The following is a 27,032-nucleotide window of genomic DNA, read 5'->3' as shown; positions in this document are numbered from 1 at the left end:
GGGGTACAAAGTTAAAAACTAGCGAACTACAATGTAGGGGGGTCCCCAAGTATGCTCCAGGTGTTTTTTTCATTGCAGGTGTTTGCGGCAGGTGGATTTTTAACGTTTTTTAAAACTTCACTTTAGCAACTTTTAAATATGCTGACCCCCATTTTCAAGTACCCAAAATTTGCTGGGACTACTTATTTTCTGTAAAAAAACCTTTTAAATACTATTCTTCACCACCTTCCCAAATCCCCAAAATAGCAGCTATTGAGCCCGTTTAAATACCCCAAAAACCTTCTGCAGGGCAAATCGGGGCTATCCAGAGTGATCCCCCATGTCAGAGCATCTTTTTGGGGGTGTTAGGGTAATTTCCCAAAAAATCAGCGAAGTTTTCGCTGATTTCACATTCGACGGGCGCCGTTTTCGCCGATTTCATATTGAATACGGGTATAAATGGAGGCACGCGCGGTACTTTTCCGCCAGCAAAAGCTCCGATTTGCGGCGAAAACTTTTACACACATAGATGGCGAAGTTTTCGGTTCATATTGAATACCACTGATTGTGTATGATAAAACTCATTGATAATTGAGCCCCTGAGTGACTCGATCAGTCCAATATGGCAAAATCAGCATCTGTCTCTCAGCAACCAGCGCTAAGTGCCATAATCAACCCTTTAAAGCAGGGGTGAGCACTAAGCGGCCCTCCAACTGTTGTTGAACTGCACATCCCAGCATGCTTTGCAACAGTTTTAGCACGGCGAAAATAGCAACCTTGCCACAGTTTTAGCATGGCCCAATTGCAAAACTGTGGCAGGGCATGCTGGGATGTGAATTTCTACAACAGGTGGGGTGGGGTTGCTTATTGAGTATAGCAACAGCTGCAGTTGAGTATGACATGAGAAGCTGCACTGGAGGAACAGTAGGTGGCGCTAGGTTTTGCGTTACCACTGTGCATTCCGTCTTGGCTGTGCAAGTGTTCTTTATTATATCGGCTTCGTGTTTATGCTCCATTTTACATGTTCTGGGGAAAGTAACGTTTACTCTACAATCTTCACTGTTTGATGCTTGAACAGAGAAACATATTCTGCAACACAACCTGTGTGGACAGCACAGAATGTCAGAATACAAACCCAACAGTCACAGGCTTTTGGTGGACAGACCAAAGTACATATGAACAAATCAAAATTATACTTTGTGTATCTCCAAAGTTTTATTTGCAGATTCTACTTCTCATTTATATAGCACCTTCTAGAAGATAATACCTGGAATCTGATTGGTTGCTACGAGCAACATCACTTCTTAATAGAACTCCCATCTTAGTAAATTCCCCCCCCCCCAGAATCTCAGTGACCCTTACAATAATACCCTTTACAAAACCACAGAAAAAAACATCCACTGTGGGTCTGTCTTACTAACTTTCTCTTGTGCCTTTTCCTTTGATGTGCTGTCCATCCACTGCAATTCATCCAGAGTCTCAATAAAGGCTTCACGGACTTTATTTATTAGGTCGCTGATCTATAAGAAGTTAAAAGAGCAGAACAGTAACACACTGTTAAATACACAGGTGCGTGTACACAACTGATAAAAGATATATACACACATAACAAAATACACCTACATTTGGTAGACAGCACTTAGAATAAATCACATGCTCTGTGCCCATCAGTCTGCCTGCTATACCTGACTGTGCTGTTCCATGCGTGTTAAAGGGGCAGTTGTATAACTACAGGACAACTTTTTATTCTGACGTCATGGATTAATGTCCCTAGATTAGCTTCTTTGTATTATCTATTAAATGCCCAGAAATGTATATTTTCTGCTTTGTTCATTTCTAAAATAACATTTAATTATATTTATCCCGTCCTTGAAGAACCAAAGGTAACTCAAATCGAACTTCCCATAAGTCTAACTAAGGGATTCGGTGTAAATTGCATATAATAAATAATGAACTACTAACAGGAGTATTTGCCCTTGCTTGCTGGTCTGCATGGTCTGCATTCGTGAAATTGCCCCTTCCCTCCTCTTTTCTCCCTCTCCGTTCGCAAGGTTTGATATGTGTAAAATGCGTAGGTGCATATGCGTGAGCTCACGTTCTGAGCAGTGCGAATTCACATAAGAAGCTACGCAAACTGGCTACTCATTCTATATCAGCTCCACAGTGTGCAATAAGATAGCTGTGTAACAACTGCACAAAATGTTGGTCACTGCCATACAGTGCTGTAATAGGTCGGCACTGCAGACTGTGCCAGCCACGCCCCCTGGTCAGATGATGTCATACAGAGGGGGCGGGGCTACCAGCGTTTTGAAGTACAGCTGTGCTCGAAGTGTCCTGTACAATCTGTAGTGTGCATGTCTGGAGCGTCCAAAGGACACGCCTGGTAGCAGCAGCGATACTGGCTGCTGGTTGCTATTATTTACAGGCAGCCTACTAGCCAGAAGCAAGGGCCATAGGGTACAGTTCGAACACCCCTACTTAGAGCCCTGCTGCCAAATCTCCCACCATTGTTGCTGAGCATATTAAAACAATGCTGTGCACATGACAAGGGGGGATGGTCGTGCCGTTTTAAGCATTTGGCGGCATGTCCGATGGAAGATGGTTTTGCCATTGATGGCAGAGATCCAGTGGTTCTTCAACATCGATGGTACAGAGACCCCCAATGGTTTACTTGGCACTGGGACACTGAGCCTAGCTCCACCCCCGATGTGACTATTACACAGTGAATGTATCATAGAGCCCCTTTATGTATGAACAGATTTACATTTTCCCAATAATTAAGATCTATTGGACACATTTTTATTCATGCCGATTTAACAGCATCTCCTGCCACCGTTCATTTATGTGCCTAATTGAATTTATTTTGTTTTTTAATCAAAGTTCTGAAATAAGGCTCAAAAGAGGTAGCCATCTTTTTCTTGGATTAAGCCCTCAAAAATAAAAGTGTAAAACAAAAGCAGGGACAATGGGGGTCATTCAGAGTCGGTCACAAGCGCTGAGCGCTCGCAACCGACTTGATGTTCATTGCTGATGTCAGTGGGGAGCTTCCTGCTCGATCAGAGTGGGAAGCTCCCTGGGGCTTACGAGTGCCCAGACCCAACCTTAGGGTCTGGTCGTAAGCCCCGATGGTCGCGATGGTCTGGATCATCGCGACCATCACCCATGTCGGTCGCTAGAGCTGTGGGTGTTAACCCGCAGCTTAGCGATCAACAAGGAGGCGGTCGTTCAGGATGCAAGCGGCCGCCCTGATTCAGAGTGACCGCTTGCAACTAACGACCGCCTCTGAATGAGGTCCAATATCCTTATAATACATGCCTTCATTTAGATCAGCTGGTTCTTGATAAGTAACTCAATGATTACTTTGCCTAACTGAAACTATATAACAACATACTGGACTAGCTGAGTACCTGAAATAGGACTTCTGCCCAAAATCTCCTGTTGAAAAGTCAGAAACACAGTCTTGCTGCAATTTGACAGGTTATCTAAAATGAACGCTCCTTAGCAACTTCTGCAATGCTGGAAAGAATTATCCTTCCATCCGTTGCCAAGGAGGGTAATTTCTGTGCAGCCAAGCTACCAGATGGCAGCAGCGACATGTATCTGAAATTCAGTTTTAGGCACCAGTCCTATATTAGGTATAAACAGCTGCAAATGGTGTCAGACCAGTGGTAGAAAACAATTCTAAAAATAAAACAGAGTTTACACAAATGAAAGCAAATGTACAATAGCTATGTCCAGCATCCCCTTTTCTACCAAACTTATCTGTTGAACAGTTTTGTGACTTTGCAAAATCATCTTAAACTATTATGGGCAGGATGTACTAAGCGCAGAAATGCGGTATATCTCCTATGTACAAAGCAGCTTTGTTCTGGTGGGTAATGCCATCTTTAGGTGGCATTACCAAATACAAGCCTATGGGCTTCTTTTTGGGGTGCTTCCCCTGAGAGGGATCCGATACACCCATCTCCCATCAGGAAGCCAGACGGACTTCTGGGCGTTAAACCGGCGGAAGTCCCTCTATCCAGAGGCTTCGCAAAGGCCAGCTCTTTTTGGTAGAGCTGTCCATTGCAATATTCTAGGTACATACCACGGTTGCATTTTGTTTTACAAAAGATGCAAAAAGCTGAGTTTTTTTTTATATGTTTATATTAAATTGCCATAGTGCTAAGCCCTCATTATGCACTATGGGGGCAGCACTAACATGTATAAAAATAAAAATAAATTGCGAAATCAGTGATATCTTCACTGTTGTCAGTTTGGTAAATTTGGAGAAATTATAAAGTTAGTGATTTCTCCAGAAAATAAATGTGGAGAAAAATATTTTGTAGCTTTAATATAAAGACCCCTGGGTGTACCAGTGGTGCTGTGATTGCGCAATAGGGATGGCTATTGGTGGGTTAACCATCGATGGTCATCATCAGTGGTTGACCTCAATGGTATGAAACCGTTGGCTGGCATCCATCAATGGTTTAATCCACGGATGGTCATCCCTACTTTAATACTTGCCGGGCAGTGGCCCAAGCAGTGAGGGGTGGGGGTGGTTGGAAGGTTATGTGAGCTATGCTCTGTGTCCTGGCACATAAACAAAAAATCCCATTGGATTGCTTTGTGCCATCGATGGCGGATAACAATTAGATTACCGTCATCAATGACAAAACCATCGACTATCGGTGGTAAGCCATTGAAGATGGTTAGCCATGCATAGTCGAAAGTCATCCCTAGTGTGTAGAATATGACAGTATTTAGAAGTAAATTTAGACTGCCAATTTAGAAGTAAATAATAATAGTAATAATAAAAATAGTAATAATAATAAAAATAAGAACAATAATAATAATATAATAATAGTAAACATAATATTAATAATAATAGTAAATATAGTAATAATAGGTAGTAATAATAATAATAATAGTAATAATAATATTAATAATAATAAATATAGTAATAATAATAATATTAGTAATAATAGCAGTAGCAATAAGTAATAATAATAGTAAATATAATAATAATAATAATAATAATAATAATAATAATAATTATTATTATTATTATTATTATTATTATTATTATTATAATGACAACAATGGTGACAAATAATGAACATCTTCTAGAAGGAAAATAGGAAAAACAAAGCCAAATAAAATAACCTACATATGCTGTAAAGGACATGAGTATTACATTACATTTCTTTGGGTGCATTCTCTCCCCATTGCTAAGCACTGGAGCGTTTTATGTCCGAGAACAGTAAAAATTATTAGGAAATCAGGATGTATGGTGTGTTTTCTATAAAGAAGGAATGTAACCCTCCATGTTTTTATGATGTGGGATCTATTTTTGTAGCGCACGTCACTCATAGATGGATAGTATGGTAATGTAAACGTTACATACCATCCTCTTGCTCTCACCAGCAAATGCCTCCCTGACATACATAGCTCCAACTGCGTTCTCCATGTTGCTGTTGACGTAGCCGACACATTCCCTCCAGCGAGCGTCTTCCAGTGTGGTCCCGTACAGAGCCTGGAGAGAAATCAACAAGAGGGTAACGACGTTCCAGAGCCTTTCTTATGCTCATATCTGCTTTGTTTTAGCAATGTTGCAACGCACTGACTTTAAATTGCTATAGAGTTTCTCCACCGTCAGCTTTAGGGCTCCATCACACAGGCAATGCTTCTGGTGTGTGATCAAGCCACTAAAGTGGAAGAGATAAACCTTACTGTTCTGAACACTTATTGGGCGGGATGCATTACGGTTCGCATTTGGGACGCGATGCATCCTGCCACTCTTCGCATGCATGCTGGCGTTAATTACACCGGTATGCATGAAGGAAAACTCAAAGGGCCGATCTCTCGGTAAGAGCTGTCCTTTGCGAATGAGGGACATCCGGGTCTTAGACCCACAAGTACCTCCGGCATCATTCATGCACAGTAGGATGCGCACTGAGAGGACTACTGAGATGGATCCATTTTTATCCTTCCCAGTGGGACGGCCACGAAGATGGTGTTGCCCACCACATGCAAGCCCTAGAATTTATCGGATTCCGAGCCTTGATGCATATGAAAAATATGGTCAAACCACAGAAAATGGCATTATAGAGGGTTTGACCGCATTTTCGACGTTAGTGCATCCCCCCTAGGGGCTGATTCTTAGTCACACGGATCTCTGGCCCTGATTCAGAGCTGGATGCTCTGACAGAGCGCTCGCTCTGAATCAGGGCTGGCCTTCTGAATTTAAGAGCGGCCTCCTGGCCGCTCGCATAGCTGTGGGTAACCACCCACAGCTACAGCGAGCGGCCAAAATGATGGTCACGATGGTCAAGACAATCGCAACCATCGGGCTTGCGACAAGACCCTTGCGGTAGGCTCTAGTTGCCCCAAGCCCTGGAGTGCTTTTGGCTCTATCAGGGTAGGCGTTCCCATGGGAACGCCTCCGTCTGGGCAGCCACGCCCCCGGCACACCCACCAAAGGGGGCGTGATGTCACTCACCATCGACAGCACGCCCCCTTTGGTGAGAGACCCATAACGACGGCTTGGCCGTCGTTATTCAGGTCTCGCGCATGCGCACGACGGAGCCACCTCACTGGTCTGAATTAGGCCCTCTGTTCATTGACACGGGTGAGTTTCTGCATACAGTGCGTGTGCAGAAGCAAATTTATGCATCTTTGCCTATGTCCGTCCTATTCTGAGTTCAACGTTACTTGGGTGGATTTTTCTTTCTGTGAAGTAGGGTCTTTCGGGGAGGAAACTGGGAAGCAACAATGCGATCACAAGTAGCCACCCTAACTTGTGGGAGTGTCATGGGCGTGTATGTAAAGCTCCGTGTGATACTGAGATGCGTATCCGGGGAAGGGAAGCCTGTCTCTGACAGATCTCTTGCACCCAGCATGGAGCTGGTGCTACTTGCAGATACTAATGATGACCATTGTGGTGGCCGGCGTAAAGTCAAGGAGTAATATGGGTTTCCGCTTGCACACGCACGAAGCCTCACATTAGCTGAACAGATACTGTCATTAGCATAAGCTAACGAATCTACAGCCACTTTGCAAGCAGCGCAGAATCAGCCCCTTCGGGCCTAATTCTGAGTCTCACCCAAGTCCGAATGTGGCCGCATCTAGTATTTGTTAGTACACTCCACATGCGACACGGGCTGCATACGCATATTTAAGCTCTGACGAGTGATCCTGACCTGTATGCTTCTCAATCTTTTCAATGCCAACATTAAGCGGGCATTATATGGTGCCAACTGGGTGTCAAAATGGCGTTTGCACAAAAAGGAAACGCTCCGTGGGTGTGTATGGGCGTGTAGCCAGAGTTACTGACTGAGTCGCGCATACGCACAGTGCACGCCCAATTCCATCGCATCTCCTGCACCCAGAGCGGGCTAGGTGTAACTGCCGATGATAGATGCCTGGGGTGTTGGATTGAGAATACAGGCGAATAGTTACACTAGCATTCCGCTCATATCCTGATCACATCGGGCATCTCAGAATCAGACCCTTAAATGTCAGTCAGAGGCTGCAAAGGTGACTCCCATGTTTGGACTGTAGATGGCATCATGTGCAGTCAGAACATGGAAGCTCTCAGCACTGGGCTGGCAACTGCTTCTTACATTTCTTATTTCATTTCTATCTCACAATTGGAAAAGAAGATTCTTGTTATTGCTCCAAGACACTCCTCATGCTATGTGAAGCTGACCCGAGTGCTGTTGATGGTGAATAACCTCAGGAGGGTAGGATGAGTGTATATACTGTAAGCAGGGCCGGCCCTGACACGTTTGTTGCCTTAGGCAAGATTTGTGCTGGTGGGATCAATTACGTGCAACTCTCCACTGGCCAAATGGACTGATGACATCTATTTTTAATAAGAACGTAGAGAACGCTGAAAATATTTATGAAATTGCAACTTGAGATCCCAAAGATTAGTACTATATCATCTATTAATGTCCTATTTCCTGCCTTGGTCCAGTGCATGCAGATATTTTGTACTTTATGTATAGTTACCTACTGTTAAAAAGGAATCGGTATGAAATACCGACGGAGGAGATGTCGGCAGTCAGTACAGTGACATCGGCATCCTGATGGTTGGAATCCCGACAGGAGATCGGTAAGTAGTGTTCCCCTGTCCTATTTCCTATATAACCCCTAACCCTCCTTATTTGTATCCTAATACTAAACCTCCCCACCCCGCACCCTATCCCTAACCCTCCCGATAAGTGCCTAACCCTAACCCTTCCCCCTTAGTGTTTAGTGCCTAACCCTTCCCCTTATTGCCTAACCCTAACACCCCCCCCCCGGTGGTGCCTGAACCTAACCCCCCTGTCTGGAGCCTAACCCTAACCCCCCTGTCCCAACCTCCCCCCTCCCGCAGCCTAACACTAAGTCCCCATGGGGTGCCTAAACCTAACCCCCCTCCCCCCCGTAACTGATACTTACCTTGTCCCGCTCTCCTTATGATCGGGATGTCGGCTGCCGGGATTTCAATGTCAGCATCCCCAGTCATGTCAGGATTCCGACGCTGGTGTTCTGTCGATGATCGGGATTCCCAGTGGCGGGATTTCGGCAGTCGGCATCCTGATCATAGGGATATTAACCGCATCCCGTTAAAAATACCGTGTGAAGAGTAACATGTAACACTTAAATATTCATTATTACTTTTGAATAAACAAAGAATATATTTATGATAATATTATGTTTGTAACTTTCCCTAAAAAGGCTGAAACTCAAGCTTGACAGCCTAAGCATCACTTACACTGAATCCATTGTTGCACTAACTGATTCTTTCAGTATTTATCTGTCATTTAAACTCCCTTTATTCGAGGAACTTTGCAAAATGAATAGAATACGTCTACATTACTATTCAGCAGAAAGCTACTTGACAGGGCGACGTTGTAAATTAATACTGTAAATTACCTTTCTGTAGTTGGCCCGCGCATCTTTATAGCGTCTGCTCAGGCTGCTAACTCGGTCGATTACCAGTCTCCAGACTAGATAGTTCTGCAAAGTGCTGGGGGGGAGAGTGGAAAAAAGTGAGCGTCGATTAAGACATTAAACGCAAAGGGTTAAATGTAATAGTCTGCGAGGCACCGGTGAGATCCTGGCTGTCGCAGGCTATCACATTTATCTCCAAGCCTGAACATTAGACTAGATTAGTGTTTCTTAAACTCGGCCTTCATGGAACCCTAATAGTGCATATTTGTAAGGTATCATCAGCAATAATAAGTACCATCTATGGCTCGTATTCAATTACAGGGCCCCTGCAGCAAGCCCAGGCAATTTGTACCTGTTTCCCCGCCCCTCTCGGCGCCCCTGTGTATGAGGACACATATTAGTCCCATGATTTTAGTGATTTTACCCCCAAATAACAACAATTACTATATGTGTTCCACATTGATGAATTCGGGTGAGAAATGCTATAATGTTTGGTAGGTAAGCTTTCCTCTCTTTCCAAGAAAGTAGGCACAAAGTAGTATCTATGTGCACCCTTATCCCCTGCAGCACCAGTAACCTTGTTCATCTGACCCTGTGTTCTCCCTGCTATTATTCATGTTGCTTTTCCCAGCACAGTCCTGGTTTATGTCACTGGAGATCTTATCAGTAGTATGTTCTAGGCTCCTAATGCCGGCTTGTTTCAGATTATAAAGATTAATAAAAATCGGATTTTATAGCTGGTTTTCAGTGTGGGGCTCCCAAGGAGAAGCAAGGGTGTCCTGGTTACTCAGATTTAAATCTATAGAACCCCAGCTATAGGCTAACTCGTGTGATAACAAAGGGGCCCCTTTAACATAATATATATATATATATATATATATATATATACACAGAATGTTGTTAATGTCTCAAATGACATAAAAATAATACAGTGCAGACAGTTGATGGGGACATTGGATTAGAAGCAGGGGTCTTCAAACTTAGCCCTCCAGCTGCTGTGGAACTACACATCCCAGCATGCACTGCCACCTTTTTGATATAACAGCATGCTAAAACTATGTGCAGTGCATGCTGGGATGTGTAGTTCCACAGCATCTGGAGGGCCAAGTTTGAAGACCCCTGGATTAGAGGCACAAACACATTATCTCACCAATGGGGTATTCCCTCTATTGCCCCATAGGAGGATGGACTTGACAAACACGATCAAACATACAAGCCAAACACTGGTGTTCTACTCTCCAAACAAGATAATCCACCCGTTTAGATGGTGAAGCCATTTCTCGGACAGGACATTTGGGGGGAGTGTATCAAACCTTGGAAAGAGATAAAGTGGAGTGGGACAAAAAGGTCTACTTACTAAGACTTAGGCCCGTATTCAATTTGAGGCGAAAAGTCTGGATTGGCGATACTTTTTCGCCGATGACGTCATTTTCGCCTGTTTTGCTTTTACTCCATATTCAATTTGAAAGACTTTTCGCCTAGGCGGAAATTCAATGCAATGTAGTAGGTGAAAAAGTTTCGCCTATGAATGGCAGGCGGAAAAAAGTGCAGAATTGGGGTTTTGGGGTGCAACATTGCGGGAACCCCCGTGCAGCCTTCAGACAGTCCCCCAAAGGTAAACTGTGTCAAAAAATAAAAAAAAACACTTAAGGACACCCCAAAAAATTACTTTGAAAAAGTGGCCAAAAAACAAATGTTGGGGTGCAAAGTTAAAAACTAGTGAACTTGACTCTGGGGGGTCACCAAGTATGCCCCAGGTGTTTTTTTCATTGCAGGAGCTTGTGGCAGGTGTATTTTTACAATTTTTTTAACTTCACTTTAGCAACTTTTAAATATGCTGACCCCCATGTTCAAGTACCCCAAATTTGCTGGGATAAGTTATTTTCTGGAAAAAATACTCCTCAATACTATTCTGCACCACGTATAGAAAAATGCTATTTAGCAGCTATTGAGCCCATTTAAAAACACCAAGCCAAATCAGGGGGTACCATAGTGAACCCCCATGTCAGAGCATCTTTTAGGGGGTGTCAGGCTGATTTCCCCAAATCTGACAGTACTTTCCGCCTGTTCAAGTTTCGCCGGGTCCCGTTTTTGCGTACTTTCAAATTGAATACGGGGTAAAGCGGGCACGCGCGCGTTACTTTTCCGCCTGCAAAACTGGCGAAGTAGGCAAAAAGTCCGGTACGCGAAAAAGTATTGCGGCTCGGCTCAAATTGAATACATCTCTTAGATGAAGATAAAGTGAACGGAGATAAAGTACCAGCCAATCAGCTCCTAACTGCCATGTCACAGGCTGTGTTTGAAAAATCACAGGAGCTGGTACTTTACCTCCGTTCACTTTATCTCTTTCCAAGGCTGAGTAAATAGACCCCAAAGTACCAACCAATCAGCATCTGTCATTTTTCAAACAGCCTGTAAAGTGACTGTTAGGAGCTGATTGGATGGTACTTTATCTATCTCCATTTTATCTCTCCCCACTGTATCACTATAAAGTTTGATACATCTCCCCATTGGCCTGATAATACACCTGGCATCATGAGAAGGAGAACGGACAGAGACAGTTTGTCTTGTCTGTATCACCTAGCAACTGCCAAACTCCTCGACTACATCAATTCTATAGGTCAACAAAAACCCACATAAGAAATGTGTAGCTTATGGGATAATGACACCAGCACTTTAAAGGGGGCAACCCATAGAAACCCGTTCTTGTTTGATTCTTCTTTATGCTAATTTCAAAGCCATCAGTCCCATTATTCAGAAGAAAAATAAGTTGTTATTTACACTAATGAAACTGTGAGCTTGGTGGGAAGGAAGAACAATTAATAAAACTACTAAATAAATAGAACGGGGATCATGAGTTTGGAGATTTAAGACGTGGAAAGATTCTTCTCATTAGCAGAAATGCAGAAGTCAAATAAAGTTTAGAGATTATCAAAACAGTCAGTGTTGGGTTTAATTTTTTTTTAAATGACTTATAGTAATTAACACAGTCACTACTGACTAGGAATAGAGTTGTACAATACATGGTACAAATCCCATACAGAGAATATCATATATGACTCATATATGTATCTAATGTTCACTGCTTCAAGCACACACGCCACTGCCAAAATGGTACCCATTCTTTGACATGGGGCAGTGTTTCTCAAACTCAGGGCCTGATTCAGAGCCGGACGCTCTTTCAGAGCGCTCGCTCTGAATCAGGGCCGTCCGTCTCTTTTTTTCCAGCGGCCTCCTGGCCGCTCGCATAGCTGTGGGTGACAACCCACAGCTATAGCGAGCGGCCAAAAAGATGGTCGCGATGGTCAAGACCCCTTTGTAGCGAGACCCATAGTGATGGCTTGCCCATCGCTATGCGGGTCTCGCGCATGCGCACGACGGAGCCGGCTCCCTCGTGCGCATGCGCACTCGGCCAACATCGACCCGCTTGCGAGCGCTCAGCGCTCGCGAGCGGGTCTGAATCAGGCCCTGATTAACAGTCCAGGTTTTAAGGATATCCATGCTTGAGCATAGATGCTTAAATCAAAATAACTGAGCTACTAATTAAGTCACCTGTGATCAAGTATGGCTAACCACAGAACCTGCGCTGTTAGGCTGCATACACACCTGTACGATATCGGCCCGATTTGGCCAAATTAGCCAAATTGGAATGACAAATTGGGCATATCGTACAGTGTGTATGCCGAATTTGCGCATACCCACGGTCGCATGCGATTTCGTGCAATTGGCAGTGCTACACAGTCAAACACGCGATATCGCGTGTGAGCCTGTACATGTTAATGAAGGACGGAAGAGCGATTGTTCCATCTATCATTAAATCTTTCAAGTGTGTAACGGCAATTATGCGATGTCCAGGGTGAAGGAAAATCACCCTGAACATCGGCACGATTGCCGCTCGTTTAGGTGTGTACCCAGCCTAAGTGAGCCATGAGGACCGATGTTTGTAAACAATGGCGTAGGTTAAATACTGATGTGAAAAAGTGTCAGTAAAATAGTGATCAGAAAACAAAGCCATGTGTTTCCCTGTGCCGCTTATCAAAATATCTATATATAATGTAGATTGGGCAGATAATTATATATAGACTTTCCCCCTAGCACCTATTAGTATTCCATATAGCTGATATTTATAATAAACAGATTCTAGATTATTTTAAATATTGCTGCTTGTATGTTCGCTAATCCTTCTTTGAATTATGTCTGTGTAACAGGTCTAATCAAGATGATAGAGGTACAGATCAAAAATGCCATTAAATTATATAAGATTAAGAAGATTATTGGATATGTGGTATATATTGTCTTTGCTTCTTGATCCCCATAACAAGCATGCCATACATCAGAATACATCAGAAAGGATAAGATATCTGTATTAGACTATATGTCACTGCTCATTTTAATTATGACACATGGGTAATTACCTCTAAAGGCTTTTTAATTGCATCCCAAAATACTGGCTACTGGAAATAAATTCTAATACACAGATAATTCCCTTTGAAGGCTCATCAATACATTTCTCTCTGTGTACTATTTCCTATCAGCTTATTAATTATATCCCAAGATCCTGGTTACTGAAAGTGAATTGAATATAGAGATGATTACTATAGAAGGCTTAGGCCGGGTACACATCAGAACGACGGGCACAAACGAATTGGCGCAATAGTTGCCCCAGTTTCCCTTGAGCCCAGAACAAACGATATTGAACGAACAGACTGTACAATCTTTCAAGTGCCGGAACAATTTCACGTGTCGTTTGGTCATATACAATTTATTGTTGCTCCTGTACACACTAGAACAACCACCTATAAAGAGGTGACGTCTTCAGAGGCCAAATTGGGACGACATATCGCCTGGTCGTCCGGCTGGCCGCACACACCACACGATGTGCACCTTATAGTTCACAATAACTTCTGATTGACTGTGCAGCACATCCAACCAGAGGATGTCATATACGATATGCGGGAGTGCGCAATTGTGCATACACACTACACGATATACACGATTTGTCATTATATTTGACAAATTGTGCCGTTATGGTTCTAGCGTGTACCCAGCCTTATTCGTGCATTTCTGTCTATGTAATAAGTTTGGCAGTAAGCTGTGTGCCAGTATAATCATATAGAGCTGAGTATAGCTAATTAATTATCACAAGGCTTATGGTCCCCATACATCAGCGACATATTGTCGCAATTCCCGATCCATAGACGCCGGGGTTGGGGCTTCGGTGAAATCCAACATATTGGATTACCCTGATTTGCTGATCCAGACCAAAATATGATTATGATCAGAAAATCTGGGATATTTATGAAGAATTGGCTGATTTCCCAACGTATCAGCAATCATTGACGGTGTTTCCGACAGGCGAAATGTCAGTTCCGGTCGGATTGGGGAATCAGGAAAATGGCCACCTCATGTATGGGGCCGTTTGATTTCCATATATTCATTCCCAATTTGTAACCTATTAGGTTTTGATGATTCTATATCAGATCTTATGCATGATTTATTAGGTAACAATAAATGAATGGTTTATACACGTTAGTTAATCTTTGTTGAGTTGTGCAAACCATTTATGTAGATGCACTTTAGAAATTCATAACAGTGTGGTTGTGATTAGGAAAACCATTCTATAGTTAATAAGACACAGTAGCCAGTAAATGTATCATTTATAAAATAGAAACATTATTTTTCTAGCTACTGTTGCAAAGTTGGGAACCCAGTGACTGGGAGCAGGTTCTCCCCATCAGTAGAGCAGAGAGACAATACCATAATTAGATGTCGTACAATAAAGGTAGATTTGTTTGCTGTTAATTATAAACATTGCATATAAAATGAATCATTGTCCTAACAATCTGATTATTCAAGTGTTCAAATAGCAGAGGGTGCTATACTGTCTCAGGCCCTCATTCAGAGTCGATCGCTAGATACAAGCGGTCGCTCTGAATGAGGGCGGCCGCTTGTGGTGTGAAGTGCAGCCTCCTGGTCGCTAGCTAAGCCGGGGCCGAAACTAGGATTTTTGTCACCAGGGGCAAGACAGTAATTTGGCGCCCCCCATGTAATTCCCCCTGCAGTAGTGCCCATATTGTAATGCCCCCATAGTAATGCCCATATGTTAATACCCGCATAGTAATGCCCCTGTAGTGCCCACCATACAGTAATGCCCCTGTAGTGCCCATGCTCCCATATTAATGCCCCTGTAGTGCCCATGCTTTCATAGTAATGCCCCTGTAGTGCCCATGCTCTCATAGTAATGTCCCTGTATTGTCCATGCCCCCATAGTAATATCCCTGTAGTGCCCTTACAGTAATGCCCCTGTAGTGCTCATGCCCCCACAGTAATGCCCCTGTGGTAATGCCCCTGTAGTGCCCATGCCCCAATAGTAATGCCCCTGTAGTGCTCATGCCCCATTAGTAATGCCCCTTATTGCCTATGCCCCCATAGTAATGCCCCTGTGGTAATGCCCCTGCCCCCATAATAATGCCCCTGTAGTGCAGCTTATTAAAAAAAAAAATACTTACCTTGAACCCCGCTCCTGCATCCAGCGTCGCGTCCGGTCCGCCGGCTGCTCCTTGGAACTTTGGGGGAGATGTCATGACGTCTCCCCCATAGTGCCCGTGGGGAGAGCCGGAAGCTGGAGTTCGGGAGAGAACTCCAGCCTCCGGCTCCGGCTACACCGCGTCGCTGCAGAGAAGGAGCCGGGCGCCCGCTGGTAATAAATATTACCAGCGGACGTCCGGCTTGGAGCCTCTCTGCAGCGCCGGGCTGGAGGTCACTGGCACCAGGTACAGCGGCTCACCCGGTGCACGTGCACCTCCAGCCCCCCCCTAGTTGCGGCCCTGCTCTAGCGAGCGACCAGGTTGTTGGTCGCGATGGTCTGGACCATCGGAGCTGGCGACGAGAACCTAAGGTTGGGTTTCGGCAAGCGCAATCCCAGGGAGCGTCCAGCTCTGATCGAGCAGGAAGCTCCCCACTGACTTCATTGCTGATGTCAGTGGGGCCGCCCCCAAACGGCAAGCGTTCCATCGGGAACGCCTCCGTTTGGCCGGCCACCCCCCTGCCCGCCTCCCAAATGGCGGGCAGGGGGGGTGGCCCTGAAGTCCCCATTCAAGTCGTAGCCACAAGGTTACCTCAGGTTAATCTTGTGGTAACATCACTGATACAATGTCGCGACATTGTATCATTGATGTAACCACAAGATTAACCTCAATTAATCTTGCGGTTACGATGTAGCGGCTCCCTGCATAGACTTCTATGGGGAATTCTCACCATAGAAGTCTATGGGAGGCACAGGCTGACCGCATTCAGCCAATCAGGGAGCTGCTCCGATGGAGATGCTCCCTGATTGGCTGGCGGCCCCTTCAATGATGGGGCACACGTGTGCCCCGGTCATTTACGCGGAGCAAAGGTATGTGTACACACATACCTTTGCTGTGTCCGGCATGGATCGGATTTTTTTGCGTGGATGTTTTTTTTTTAACCCATGGATTGCCTACTTGTGTGTGCATGTATGTTTTATTAAAATTTTACTTTCACGGTGTAGGTTTGTTTATTTACGTATTTCTTTAGTTGTGGAACTACAAGTGCCAGCAGGCCCGTAATGCCCCACATGCTGGTATTTGTGGTTCTCCAAATACCAGTATGCAGAGGAGGCTTGCTGGTTCTTGTGGTTCTACAACTAAAGACAATATGGAAACTTTATTTTTACACTAACACTATCAACCCGGCACCCACGGCCATAGGGTGCCGGGGATAGCCCCAGGGCTATCAGTCTAGGCCTCGGGTGCCCTGGAGAGGGGGGCCCCTTTATTGGGGGGGGTCCTCAACTCTCCAGGGATCCCCGGCCTGGACTGACTAACGGTCAGGGATAATGCTTTGGCCGGTGACATTTTTTCCCTGGCTGTGGCATTATCCCCCTGCTAGAAAGAGTTCGGTGCTGGTTCTGGAATTTTCAGGGGACCCCTACTCGTTTTGTCCCCTGATTTTCCAGAACCAGGACCAGCTCAACAAAGCCCTGTGCTGGTTCTTAATATACAGGGGCCCCCTACGCATTTTGGCCCCTGTATTTTTAGAACCAGAACAGGCTTTTTAAAGCCCGGGGCTGGTTATGCTTTTGGGGAGGGGGTGCACGTCATTTTTTTTTTAACATACACAGAAGCCATCACGGATCTCACTGATCTGTGATGGCTTCTCTAAAACTCGCACCTTTTAATGCTACTCGCATTAAAAGGTGTCAGTTTACATTGTCCTAAACTCGCTTGCACTCGCAAATGCAGTAGCCTCGAGCTGAAAAGTTCGCAGGCTATTGAATTTGCGAGTTTTAGTACAAACTCGCACTTTTTAAAAGTGCGAGAAAGTGTGAGTTTGTACTGTTACTAAAACTGACTACCTATTACATTTGGCCCCTGGAGTTTGAGAATGGGAAGTTTTAGTAACTCTGAAAAATGCGAGTTTTAGTGAACAGACACCTTATTACATTGGAGAGTTGTGAAAAATTGCGAGTTTAGCACCAAACTTGCAATTTACCAAAACAGACACCCTGTTACATTTGGCCCTTTATGTGTTTTTAGCATAATAAGGATTTTCACAATATATATAGCTTGCAATGACTATCCCGCTACAACTAAACTGGAAATATAGTGTCCATTTTTTATACTGTAAATTAGGGGTGGGCAATAGGCAGCCCCCCAGATGTTGCAGAACTACACATCCCAGGATGTCCTGCTACAGTTTTCCTATTTGGCCATGCTAAAACTGATGCAAAGCCTGCTGGGATTTGTAGTTCAACAGCAGCTGGAGGGCTGCTTATTGCCCACCCCGGCTGTAAATGGTAATAAAAAATAGAAAGAGATGTAGGGCCTTATTCAGAGATGTACACTAACCCGATGGTTAGCGCACATCTCCGATGGCGGGAGGACTGCGCATGTCTGCGAGTTCGCACACTGTCTCCCAGTCGCAGCCTGATCGACAGGCTGCAGCATTTGGGAGGCGGAGCAGAGATGTTCCTGGAAACGAGGGTTTGTTGCCCCCGTTTTCATGGAGGGACGAGGCCAGAGTCTGTGTAGGTGCACACAGACTTCCTGGCCTCGCAGGCTGCCATGACCCGGCCAGACTGAGGGAAGCTTTAGCTGGGATCACGCAAATGCAGCAAGGAGGTGTGTGACACCTTCTTCTGCATTTGCATTTTAAATGGACGGAATTGCACAGCCGATTGTGTGCGCTTGTGTGCGTTTGTCTGCGGCTGTACAATTTCGTCCATCACTGAATCAGGCCCTAAGGGCCTGATTTAGAGCCGCTCGTTCGTTCCTACCAATGTGCGCACAACTGCGCATGCGTACGGATTTTAATACACATGCGCGAACCAGTCAGTGCGGCCGAAAATCGTGTGCTCGCTAAATAGCAAATGCCTGCTACTTTGAGTGACAGAAGGAGGCGTATGTGGGTGGTAACAGGGGAAGGTGCTTGAAAACGGGGAGTGGAGATCAGAACGCAGGCGTGCTTAAAGGTCAAAACGGGCGTTTTAAGGGTGTGCATAATTAACAAAGCAGCGTCATTGACCACGTCACTTGGTTGTTTTATAGTCAGAACTGCTCGCATGATTGTGGTAGGAAAAACCAACCACAAGAATAGCGAGCAGTTCATACGCCTTTCGATGTACTTGATTAATCTAATAAATAGCGGACATGACTTAGGATGCGAGCGGCCAGGGGGCGTTTTTTTCAAAATTACGTTTGCATGTTTTGTTCGCTCGTTCAGACATAGAGGCGTGAACAGACCGCAAAGAGCGAACGGTTCATTTAAATAGCCAGCCCCTTTTTCGGAACGAGCGAGCGCAAATAGCGTCCGGCTCTGAATCAGGCCCTAAGTCCAATCACAGATGGTATCGTAACTTTTTAAGCATATTCAAGTGTTTTTTAAAATATTCTTTCTTACTTGCATCTAAAAAAGGAATCGGCACATAAAAGTTACAATCTATTTTGCCGAAATCTTGTTGACTAATGAATTTAATGGCTCAGATCATTTTTTATTTTCCTGCTGCTTAAGAGAAGATTTCATAATTATACAGGGATCTATTTACTAAGCCTTGGATGGTGATAAAGTGAGTGAAGATAAAGTACCAGCCAACCAGCTCTTAACTGCCATGTCACAGGCTGTGTTTGAAAAATGACAGTTAGGAGCTGAGTGGCTGGTACTTTATCTCCGTTCACTTTATCTCCTTCTAAGGCTAAGGGATATGGAAATTATGGTATTCATCAAATTCCGAAAATGATTTATTTTCGGAATTTGATGGAGGTACTATCCGCCACTGTGAGGTGGCGAATAGCGGGTGAGACTTCCTGCGATCAGCTGGACAGGTCCCCCGCACTTCCCTCCGGCGCTCTGGTCCCTCCTCTGGCTCCGGTGGTTACTCGCACACTGTGTTCTCCCAGCAGAACACAATAAAGTTTAGAAAAAAAAATCTTTCCCCCCCCCCCTAAACTGTACTGTGGTGTGCTGGGAAACCACGTGTCAGACCAGCAGGACGGAGCCGGAGGCTGCTGCGCGGGCAGGTAAGTGCGGGACGGGGGGGAGGTGAGCGGAGGGGGGTACACAAAATTACCGCAGCTGTAAGTTGTGCTGCGCATGCGCTGGGTTTACGAATGTAACGGCGCATGCGCAGCACTGTTTCCAGCTGCGGTAATGTAGTGTAGAGAGGGAAAACTATTTCCCAAAAAGCTGTCATTGCAAAAATGACAGCTTTTTGGAATAGATACTTATGGAGAGGAGGAATGATGGATTCCTCCGGTAATTAGGTAGAACTACATGCGAGTTCTAAACCTAATTACCTCCATCGAATTTTAAGGTATGATGAATAGGCCCCTGAGACTGATGTGGCATTATATTGTAGCTGAGAAAGCAAAGCAAAGAAGTAGCCAGGGGAGGAAAGAGGGGGGAAGAAAATGGACAGGAGGACAGTAAGGGAAATGAGGGGATAATGAAATAAGTGGTCAAAATAGGTACAAAGAGACAATGATGTTGAGTGTAGGCGTTTGCGCTTTGGAACACCTCTCTGTAGGCTATGCTGAGTTTCCTGCATGTAGGAATGATATTGCAGGAGGTTCTATAGTGGTTAATTGGCAATGGTTCATATAATAAATGAGTTGTAGACCAACATAAGCAGACTACATAAAGTAGATCCCATGTCACAATCATCTGATCAGCCCCATCTATGCTCTTTAAGTACTTTTAAAATACTTAAAAGTACTTTAAGTACTTTTAAAATGCTGTAGGGTTTCTTTTAATGGTGCTCTTTTTGCTCTAGCACATCCAATGAACAGAAGAATATTTTAGGAGAAGAAGCAACAAATATGTTCCAAAAAAAAAAAAAAGGACTTTCCAGATTTGCAAAGAGTTTGCATAAGCCTTTAGGGCCTGATTCAGACCCGCTCGCGAGCGCATAGCGCTCGCAAGCGGGTCGATGTTCCCCTACTGTGCATGCACCTCCGGAGTGCACATGCGTGAGCCCCAGTGAGCGACGGCAGCTCCGTCGAACCGGGGCTCACTACAAGATGGGGCGGCTGTCGATGTTGATTGACAGCTGGTCCCGTTTTGTAGGCGGGGAGGGGGGGTGGCTGCACAAACGCAGGCGTTCCCTTAGGGATGCCTGCCGTTTGTGGGCGGCCCTACTGACATCATTCGTGATTCAGTAGTGGACTTCCTGCTCTATTAGAGCAGGAAGTCCACTCGGGCTTGCGGGAGCCGAGACCTTCCCGCAGGGTCTCGACGCAAGCCCGATGGTCGCGATAACCGCGACCATCACCAGGCCTGGAGGCCGAAACAAAAAAACCCCGCCCTGATTCAGAGCGAGCGCTCGCAAACAGCAAGCGCCTCTGAATCAGGCCTTTAGTCTGTTAACAGAATGTGTCTCATTGGAATGAGTGGTCGATGTTGAGTGACAGCTCACCCCCTTTGGTGGGCGGGCCAGGGGGGTGGCTGCTCAAACAGAGGCATTCCCATGAGAACGCCTGTCATTTGGGGGCGGCCCCACTGACATCACAAGTGATGTCAGTGGAGAGCTTCTGGCTATGTTAGAGCTGAAAGCTCTCTGGGGCTTGCGGCCACGGGACCTTACCACAAGGGTCTCGTCGCAAGCCCGATGGTCGCAATGGTCTTGACCATCGCGACCATCATCATGGCCTCTCGCTGTAGATGTGGGTGGTCACCCACAGCCATGCGAGCGGCCAGGAGGCCGTTCTAAAAAAAAAAAAGCCCGGCCCTGATTCAGAGCGAGCGACAGGGTCTGAATCAGGCCCATAGTGCAGTATATAATGGAAGGGACCTATGGAGAATTGCACACATTATACACAAATGTACATATTATAGAAATGGCTGCACTGTTCCCAGTGTAAACAGTGTTGCAATCAACCATCAAGTGTCTTGATGTAAAAATTACCTCATTAGAAGAGAATATTTATCATGAGTTCACATAAATCATTGTATCTCAGTAGAAATAAATAAATTCTAATTACACTAATTACCTTGCTGAATAATTGGAGATAATCGTTTTAAGCTGATGCAGATACGGCACTCCATAAACAACCACTTTTTCATCGTCGTGAAGCTGGATACTCACGGATGACATTACTCCCTGGATAAAGCCGGTCCAGTTAAAATTCTAAAAAAATAAATAAAAATTAATTAACTTTTTCTTTTCGGTCTTTTTAACTCTGTGTTTGAATAAAATATTTCTTTTAGATGTTAATTTAGGAATATTATCATTTCTTTGCAGAGTGGCTGAACATACCATTCAAAGTTGAGCGTAATGTCCATGCCGTACGCAAGCGGGCAATGCATTCAGTCTGCGCAGACGCACTACGCATGAATCCGATGGTTACCACTCTAGGCTGCAGAACGTATTTGGACGCAAGAGCTGGGGATTTCTGGCGTTCCAGGGAGGTAACACGGATAACGCGGATGTGTAGCGGTCAGCGTCTGCATCTAAAGGCGCAGTTGCACTGACACAGGCGGCTAGGTTCAGATGGACAATCTGCACCTCCATAGCCAGGGGCGCCGAGAGTGGGGGGGAGCAGGTACAAATTACCCGGGCCCATGCTTCCTGAGGGTCCCGGCGGGGCCCGGGTCTGATGCCGCCCCCCCTCCCTCACAGCAGCCCAGCACACAGCAGTCTCCTATGCCTGTGGGGGGGAGCGACCACACTGATCGCGCCCCCTCTGGCCTTGTGCCGGGCTGAGGGGGCTCTGAGCGAAAATCTTTTTTTCCCCCCCCGAATGGAGCGTGGCCACGCCTCCCACGATTAGGCCACACCTCCTGTTACCCGGGCCTGTCCATAGCTGGTACAATGTTTGATGGTGGGACCGATGGTGCATCTTAATACACACAACCAGTGGTGGCTCCATAGGTGGGGCAGTCCAAAATTTAAATAGGGGAGTTACACAAACTGCCATTTCAAAAGCTGCCAAACATCTCTGGCCGGGACTCACTGGCAGTTGGTGTGGCTCCCTTATTTGAATTTTGAACTGTGCTGCAGCCCCACCCCTGAAGCCGGCACTGTACACAACGGTACTGTAGATTAGCGTCATAGCTGATGGGCGTCTCTGTATGTTATAATACATTTACTGTAAAAACTGCATTGGCTGATAGGCTGAGCCCTTTGCAGCACACGGTGCAAACATGACTTTAAGGGTTTTGAGATTTCTCTGTTCCGAGTTCCGCTGCAAGTCTTAAGGGGATACCGTTCTTGCAAATAATTTCATACAGAAACTCTGGTCCTGATTCAGCAGAGGATGCAGTTGATTATTTCATGCAGGTTTCCGATGTTTGGGAATCTGCGCACGCACCAGACTGCAGTACGGGTCTGCGATATTGGCTGCTGTTCGGCAGCAGACTGTCATTGATTGACAGCCCGATGCCGTTTCTGGGGTAGGAGGGAGCAGCGACGGCCTCAGTTTCCCAAAACGGAGGCGCGTCACCTACCTTCTGCAGTGACTTGTTTGTGTTAACCCCATGGGTCACTTAGCCGGCTGATGGAATCGCAGATGATCCGATGCGTTCGAGAGCGCTACCTGGATCAGTAATGCATGCAGAAGGCATAACGCCTCGTGCTGCATTATCATATTACTGCTATCGCAGCTGCTAACATGTAAATGCAGCTGCGATAGCAACTTTGTCTGCTGATGGATCAGAGGGCAAAATTTACTAAGCGGCGGGTTCTAAACCCCGGCGGTTTGGTGGCAGTTTGACGGCGGTTTCTATTCTGATCTAATCCTTGGGGGTTTGGTGGTGGTTTTGCAGCAGTTTCTAAATGACAGCCCTGTTCTATTCTATTCTAAATGTGTTTTGAGTTTGACGGCACTTTTGCGGCGGTTTTGCGGTGGTTTTGGCATTAGTAAAACCGCCCTCAAAACACATTTTAGAATAGAATAGAACAGAGTAGTCATTTAGAAACTGCTGCAAAACCGCCACCAAACCCTCGAGGTTTAGAACCAGCGGCTTAGTAAATTTTGCCCTATTTGTCTTAGAAAATGATCTAGAGCACAGGTTCCCAAATTCGGTCCTCAGGACTCCACACAGTTCACTTTTTGCAGGTCACCCAGCAGGTGCACAGGTGTATTCATTACTCACTGACACATTTTAAAAGATCTACAGGTGCAGCTAACTATTTCACTAGTAATTATGTGAGGAGACTTGCAAAACATGCACAGTTTGGGGTCCTGAGGACCGAGTTTGAGAACCTGTGATCTAGAGCACAGGTTCTCAAACCCGGTCCTCAGGACCCCAAACAGTGCATGTTTTGCAGGTGTCCTCACAGAATCACAAGTGAAGTAATTAGCTCCACCTGTGGATCTTTTAAAATGTGTTAGTGAGTAATGAGTACAGCTGTGCACCTGCTGGGTGACCTGGAAAACGTGACCTGTGTGGGATACTGAGGACCGAGGGCCCGATTCAGACCCGGACGCTAAGCCGCGGATGCATGCGTATGCGTCAAAATACACATGCGCGAACAAGTCACTGCGTCCAGGAATCGTGTGCTCTTAGGACACAGACTGGACACTACTATGAGTGACAGATAGCGCCATTTGTGCGTGGTAAGAGGGGAAGGTGCTTGTGAACGGGGGAGAGGTGCTGCAAACGCAGGCGTGTCTGGGCATCAAAACTGAGTTTTATGGGTGTGTATAATTAGCAGGGAAGCATCATTGAACACGTCACTTGGTTGTATTTCAGCCTGCAGTAATCGCAGTGCTTGCGGTGGAGTAAGGTCTACCTCAAGCGTTGCGTGCAGCTCTGATGGCTCTCGATGGTTCTGATTAATCATACACTTCCTGGAGATGACGTGAATGAAAAGTGGGCATCTTTATACTGGCGTGCGTTCGCTCTGCTGTCGCTCTCTAAGACATAGAGGGCGTCCATACACCAGACAGTGCGATTGCGGAATTTGCATACCCGGCCCCTTTTGGCTGCGAGAGAGCGCAGCTTAGCGTCCGGGTCTGAATAGGGCCCCGAGTTTGAGAACCTCTGATCTAGAGTAGAGTTGGCGAAATAAAAAAAATCTGATAATCCTCTAAGTTTGATCAAATGCAATTTTTGTAATGAAAGGTTAATCTTCATAACCCATAACTGCACATGGGTCTTAGTTGCATTTACACTAGTGACAGAAGAGGTGTAACTGGGCTTTAATCATGTAACGAGGGGCGTTATTATGTAGGTAAAGTTCAGTGAAGGGGTGTAGACGCACCTGTGGGTTATGCAGAATTGCAAAATGCGTCTATTTTCATGCGTATGTTTTGCACCTACTGTGTTTCCCCGATAATAAGCCCTACCCTTACTTTTGTAGCCCGGTCTAAAATAAGCCCTACCCTGAAAATTAGACCTACCTTTTTTTCTTTTTGAGCTGGGAACGCTGCAGAGACCAGCGTTCCCTGTCATGCAGTGCGCGGGTGACGTCATGACGTCACCCGCGCGCTGAGGATCCTGTGCGGCCGTGCCTGCTGGATCATATTGGATCCAGTCAGCGCGCAAGTGAATGGACATCCTGGACGGCGGTGACTCAGGTAAGTACCGTACTTGCACTGCAATAAGGGGGGGGCCTGCATAAAGGACACTGCTACAGGGGGGGGGCCTGCATAAGGGGCACTGCTACACAAGGGAGGCTGCATAAGGGGCACTGCTACACAAGGGAGGCTGCATAAGGGGCACTGCTACAGGGGGGGCTGCATAAGGGGCACTGCTATACAAGGGAGGCTGCATAAGGGGCACTGCTACAGGGGGGGGGCTGCATAAGGGGCACTGCTACACAAGGGAGGCTGCATAAGGGGCACTGCTACAGGGGGGGGCCTGCATAAGGGGCACTGCTACACAAGGGAGGCTGCATAAGGGGCACTGCTACAGGGGGGGGCTGCATAAGGGGCACTGCTACAGGGGGGGCTGCATAAAGGACACTGCTACAGGGGGGGCTGCATAAAGGGCACTGCTACAGGGGGGGGGGCTGCATAAAGGACACTGCTACAGGGGGGGCCTGCATAAGGGGCACTGCTACAGGGGGGGCCTGCATAAGGGGCACTGCTACAGGGGGGGCCTGCATAAGGGGCACTGCTACAGGGGGGCCTGCATAAGGGGCTATCAATGTTAGTTAAAATAAGACCTACCCCGAAAATAAGCCCTATGGTGTTTTTTGGAACCAAAAAAAAAATAAGACAGTGTCTTATTATCGAGGAAACACGGTAGTATAGGGCAGATGTAAGTGCTGCTGATGATAACTGGTAACAAATTAAGGGTAGACATAGTGGGCAGGGGGCACCGCAAGATGCATCAGGCTTGCCTACCCTCCCAATTTGGCCGAGAGCCTCCCAATTTTCAGGTGCCGCTCCTGCCCCGCCGAAAGGCAGGCAAGCCTCCCGGAAGTCGGCATCCCTCCCTACCCCCCCGCAGAGTTAATATCAAAACCCCCGCAGCGGGGGGGCCCGGTGACGCGATTCGCGCTGAATCGCGTCATCGTGGCCCCGCCCCCTGCTTCACAATGCTGAAAATAACGGCATTGTGAAGAGAGGGCACGGCCACGATGACGCAATCACATGGCTCCGCCCCAAATGTAATGTCATGGCTGGGCACGCCCCCCGCTGTTAGCCGACAATCAGCTCCCTCCCGGAAGGAGGGAACTGATTGTCAGCAAGTATGAGATGCATCCAAACCAGCGTATGGGCAAATATACACATTGGTTCCGTGTATGCAGTATAAGAGCAATATACACCCAATTTAGTTATGTAATATGCATCAAACCAGCTATGTTCATAGAAAGAGCATCTAGGCAAGGTTCTTGTCAAGTCAATGCCTGTTCATCTGTGTACGACTTTTAAAAACATAAGTTCCATTAAGAGAATTTGAACATTTCCGTTGATTAGCGTCACTTATAAATCAGTGATTTGATAATACTGGCCCTGATAACTGAGATTCTCCCATTGCATAAATAATTTAGGCTCTCCGAATAGCATTAGTAACGTGGCTGGGGTACCGCGCTCTGGCTCTTATGTGTAGTGCCCCTATCTGCTCCACATATAGAGCTATCCCGGCCTCTTGTCTTAATCAATAACAATATAAGAACAAATTGTGTCGAGCTTTGGGGCACTATTGTTAATTCCTTAGTGTTGTTCTGCTCGGTCTCCCTTATGATAGTGGCACTGCCAGAGCCATAACGAGACGTTTTGGTGCCCTGTGCCAGAGAGAGCATTGCCCCCTCCCCCCATTCATTAAATAGAGACATAAGCTAGAGCACCTGAAAAGGGCCATGGTCTCATGGGGAAGGACCAGGGAAGAGATAGGGGAGGCCAGGAGATGCTGGGGATAAATAGGTACATAAGATAGTGCACCTGAGAGAGGGCCATGGCCTCATGGGGACGGACCAGGGAAGAGATAGGAGAGGCCAGGAGATGCTGGGGATAAAAGAAGAGGAAGCAACAAGTTAAAATGATAACAAACAGATTAATTGACTGGTCCAAACAGCGCCCCCTGCCCTGCGGTGCCCTGTGTCATGGCACTGGTCGCACTACCCTAGTAACGGCCCTGGGTACTGTATCTGTGAGATCCTTCTCACTACAGTACATGTCAATGTACTGTCCCGACTTTTTCATAAGAACACTCTTCCTACAGAT

General features: G+C 46.1%; 1 protein-coding gene across 3 annotated transcripts in view; it reads right to left on the bottom strand.

The window, feature by feature from the left end:
- Window positions 1-27,032, bottom strand: part of MMEL1 (membrane metalloendopeptidase like 1) — a 225,961-nt gene that overhangs the window by 38,560 nt on the left and 160,369 nt on the right. For all 3 annotated transcript variants that reach the window (XM_088442865.1, XM_088442866.1, XM_088442864.1), the window contains exons 11-14: window positions 21,408-21,544; window positions 8,884-8,977; window positions 5,366-5,494; window positions 1,401-1,499 (exon numbers count right to left, since the gene is read on the bottom strand). In XM_088442865.1, the coding sequence (XP_088298991.1) occupies window positions 1,401-1,499; window positions 5,366-5,494; window positions 8,884-8,977; window positions 21,408-21,544 (459 nt within the window). The remainder of the gene's footprint in view (window positions 1-1,400; window positions 1,500-5,365; window positions 5,495-8,883; window positions 8,978-21,407; window positions 21,545-27,032) is intronic.

Source organism: Taudactylus pleione, unplaced genomic scaffold (assembly GCF_031769625.1).
Source record: "Taudactylus pleione unplaced genomic scaffold, aTauple2 ptg000318l, whole genome shotgun sequence".
Classification (NCBI taxonomy): Eukaryota; Metazoa; Chordata; class Amphibia; order Anura; family Myobatrachidae; genus Taudactylus; species Taudactylus pleione.
This window is presented reverse-complemented; position numbering and strand designations above follow the sequence as displayed.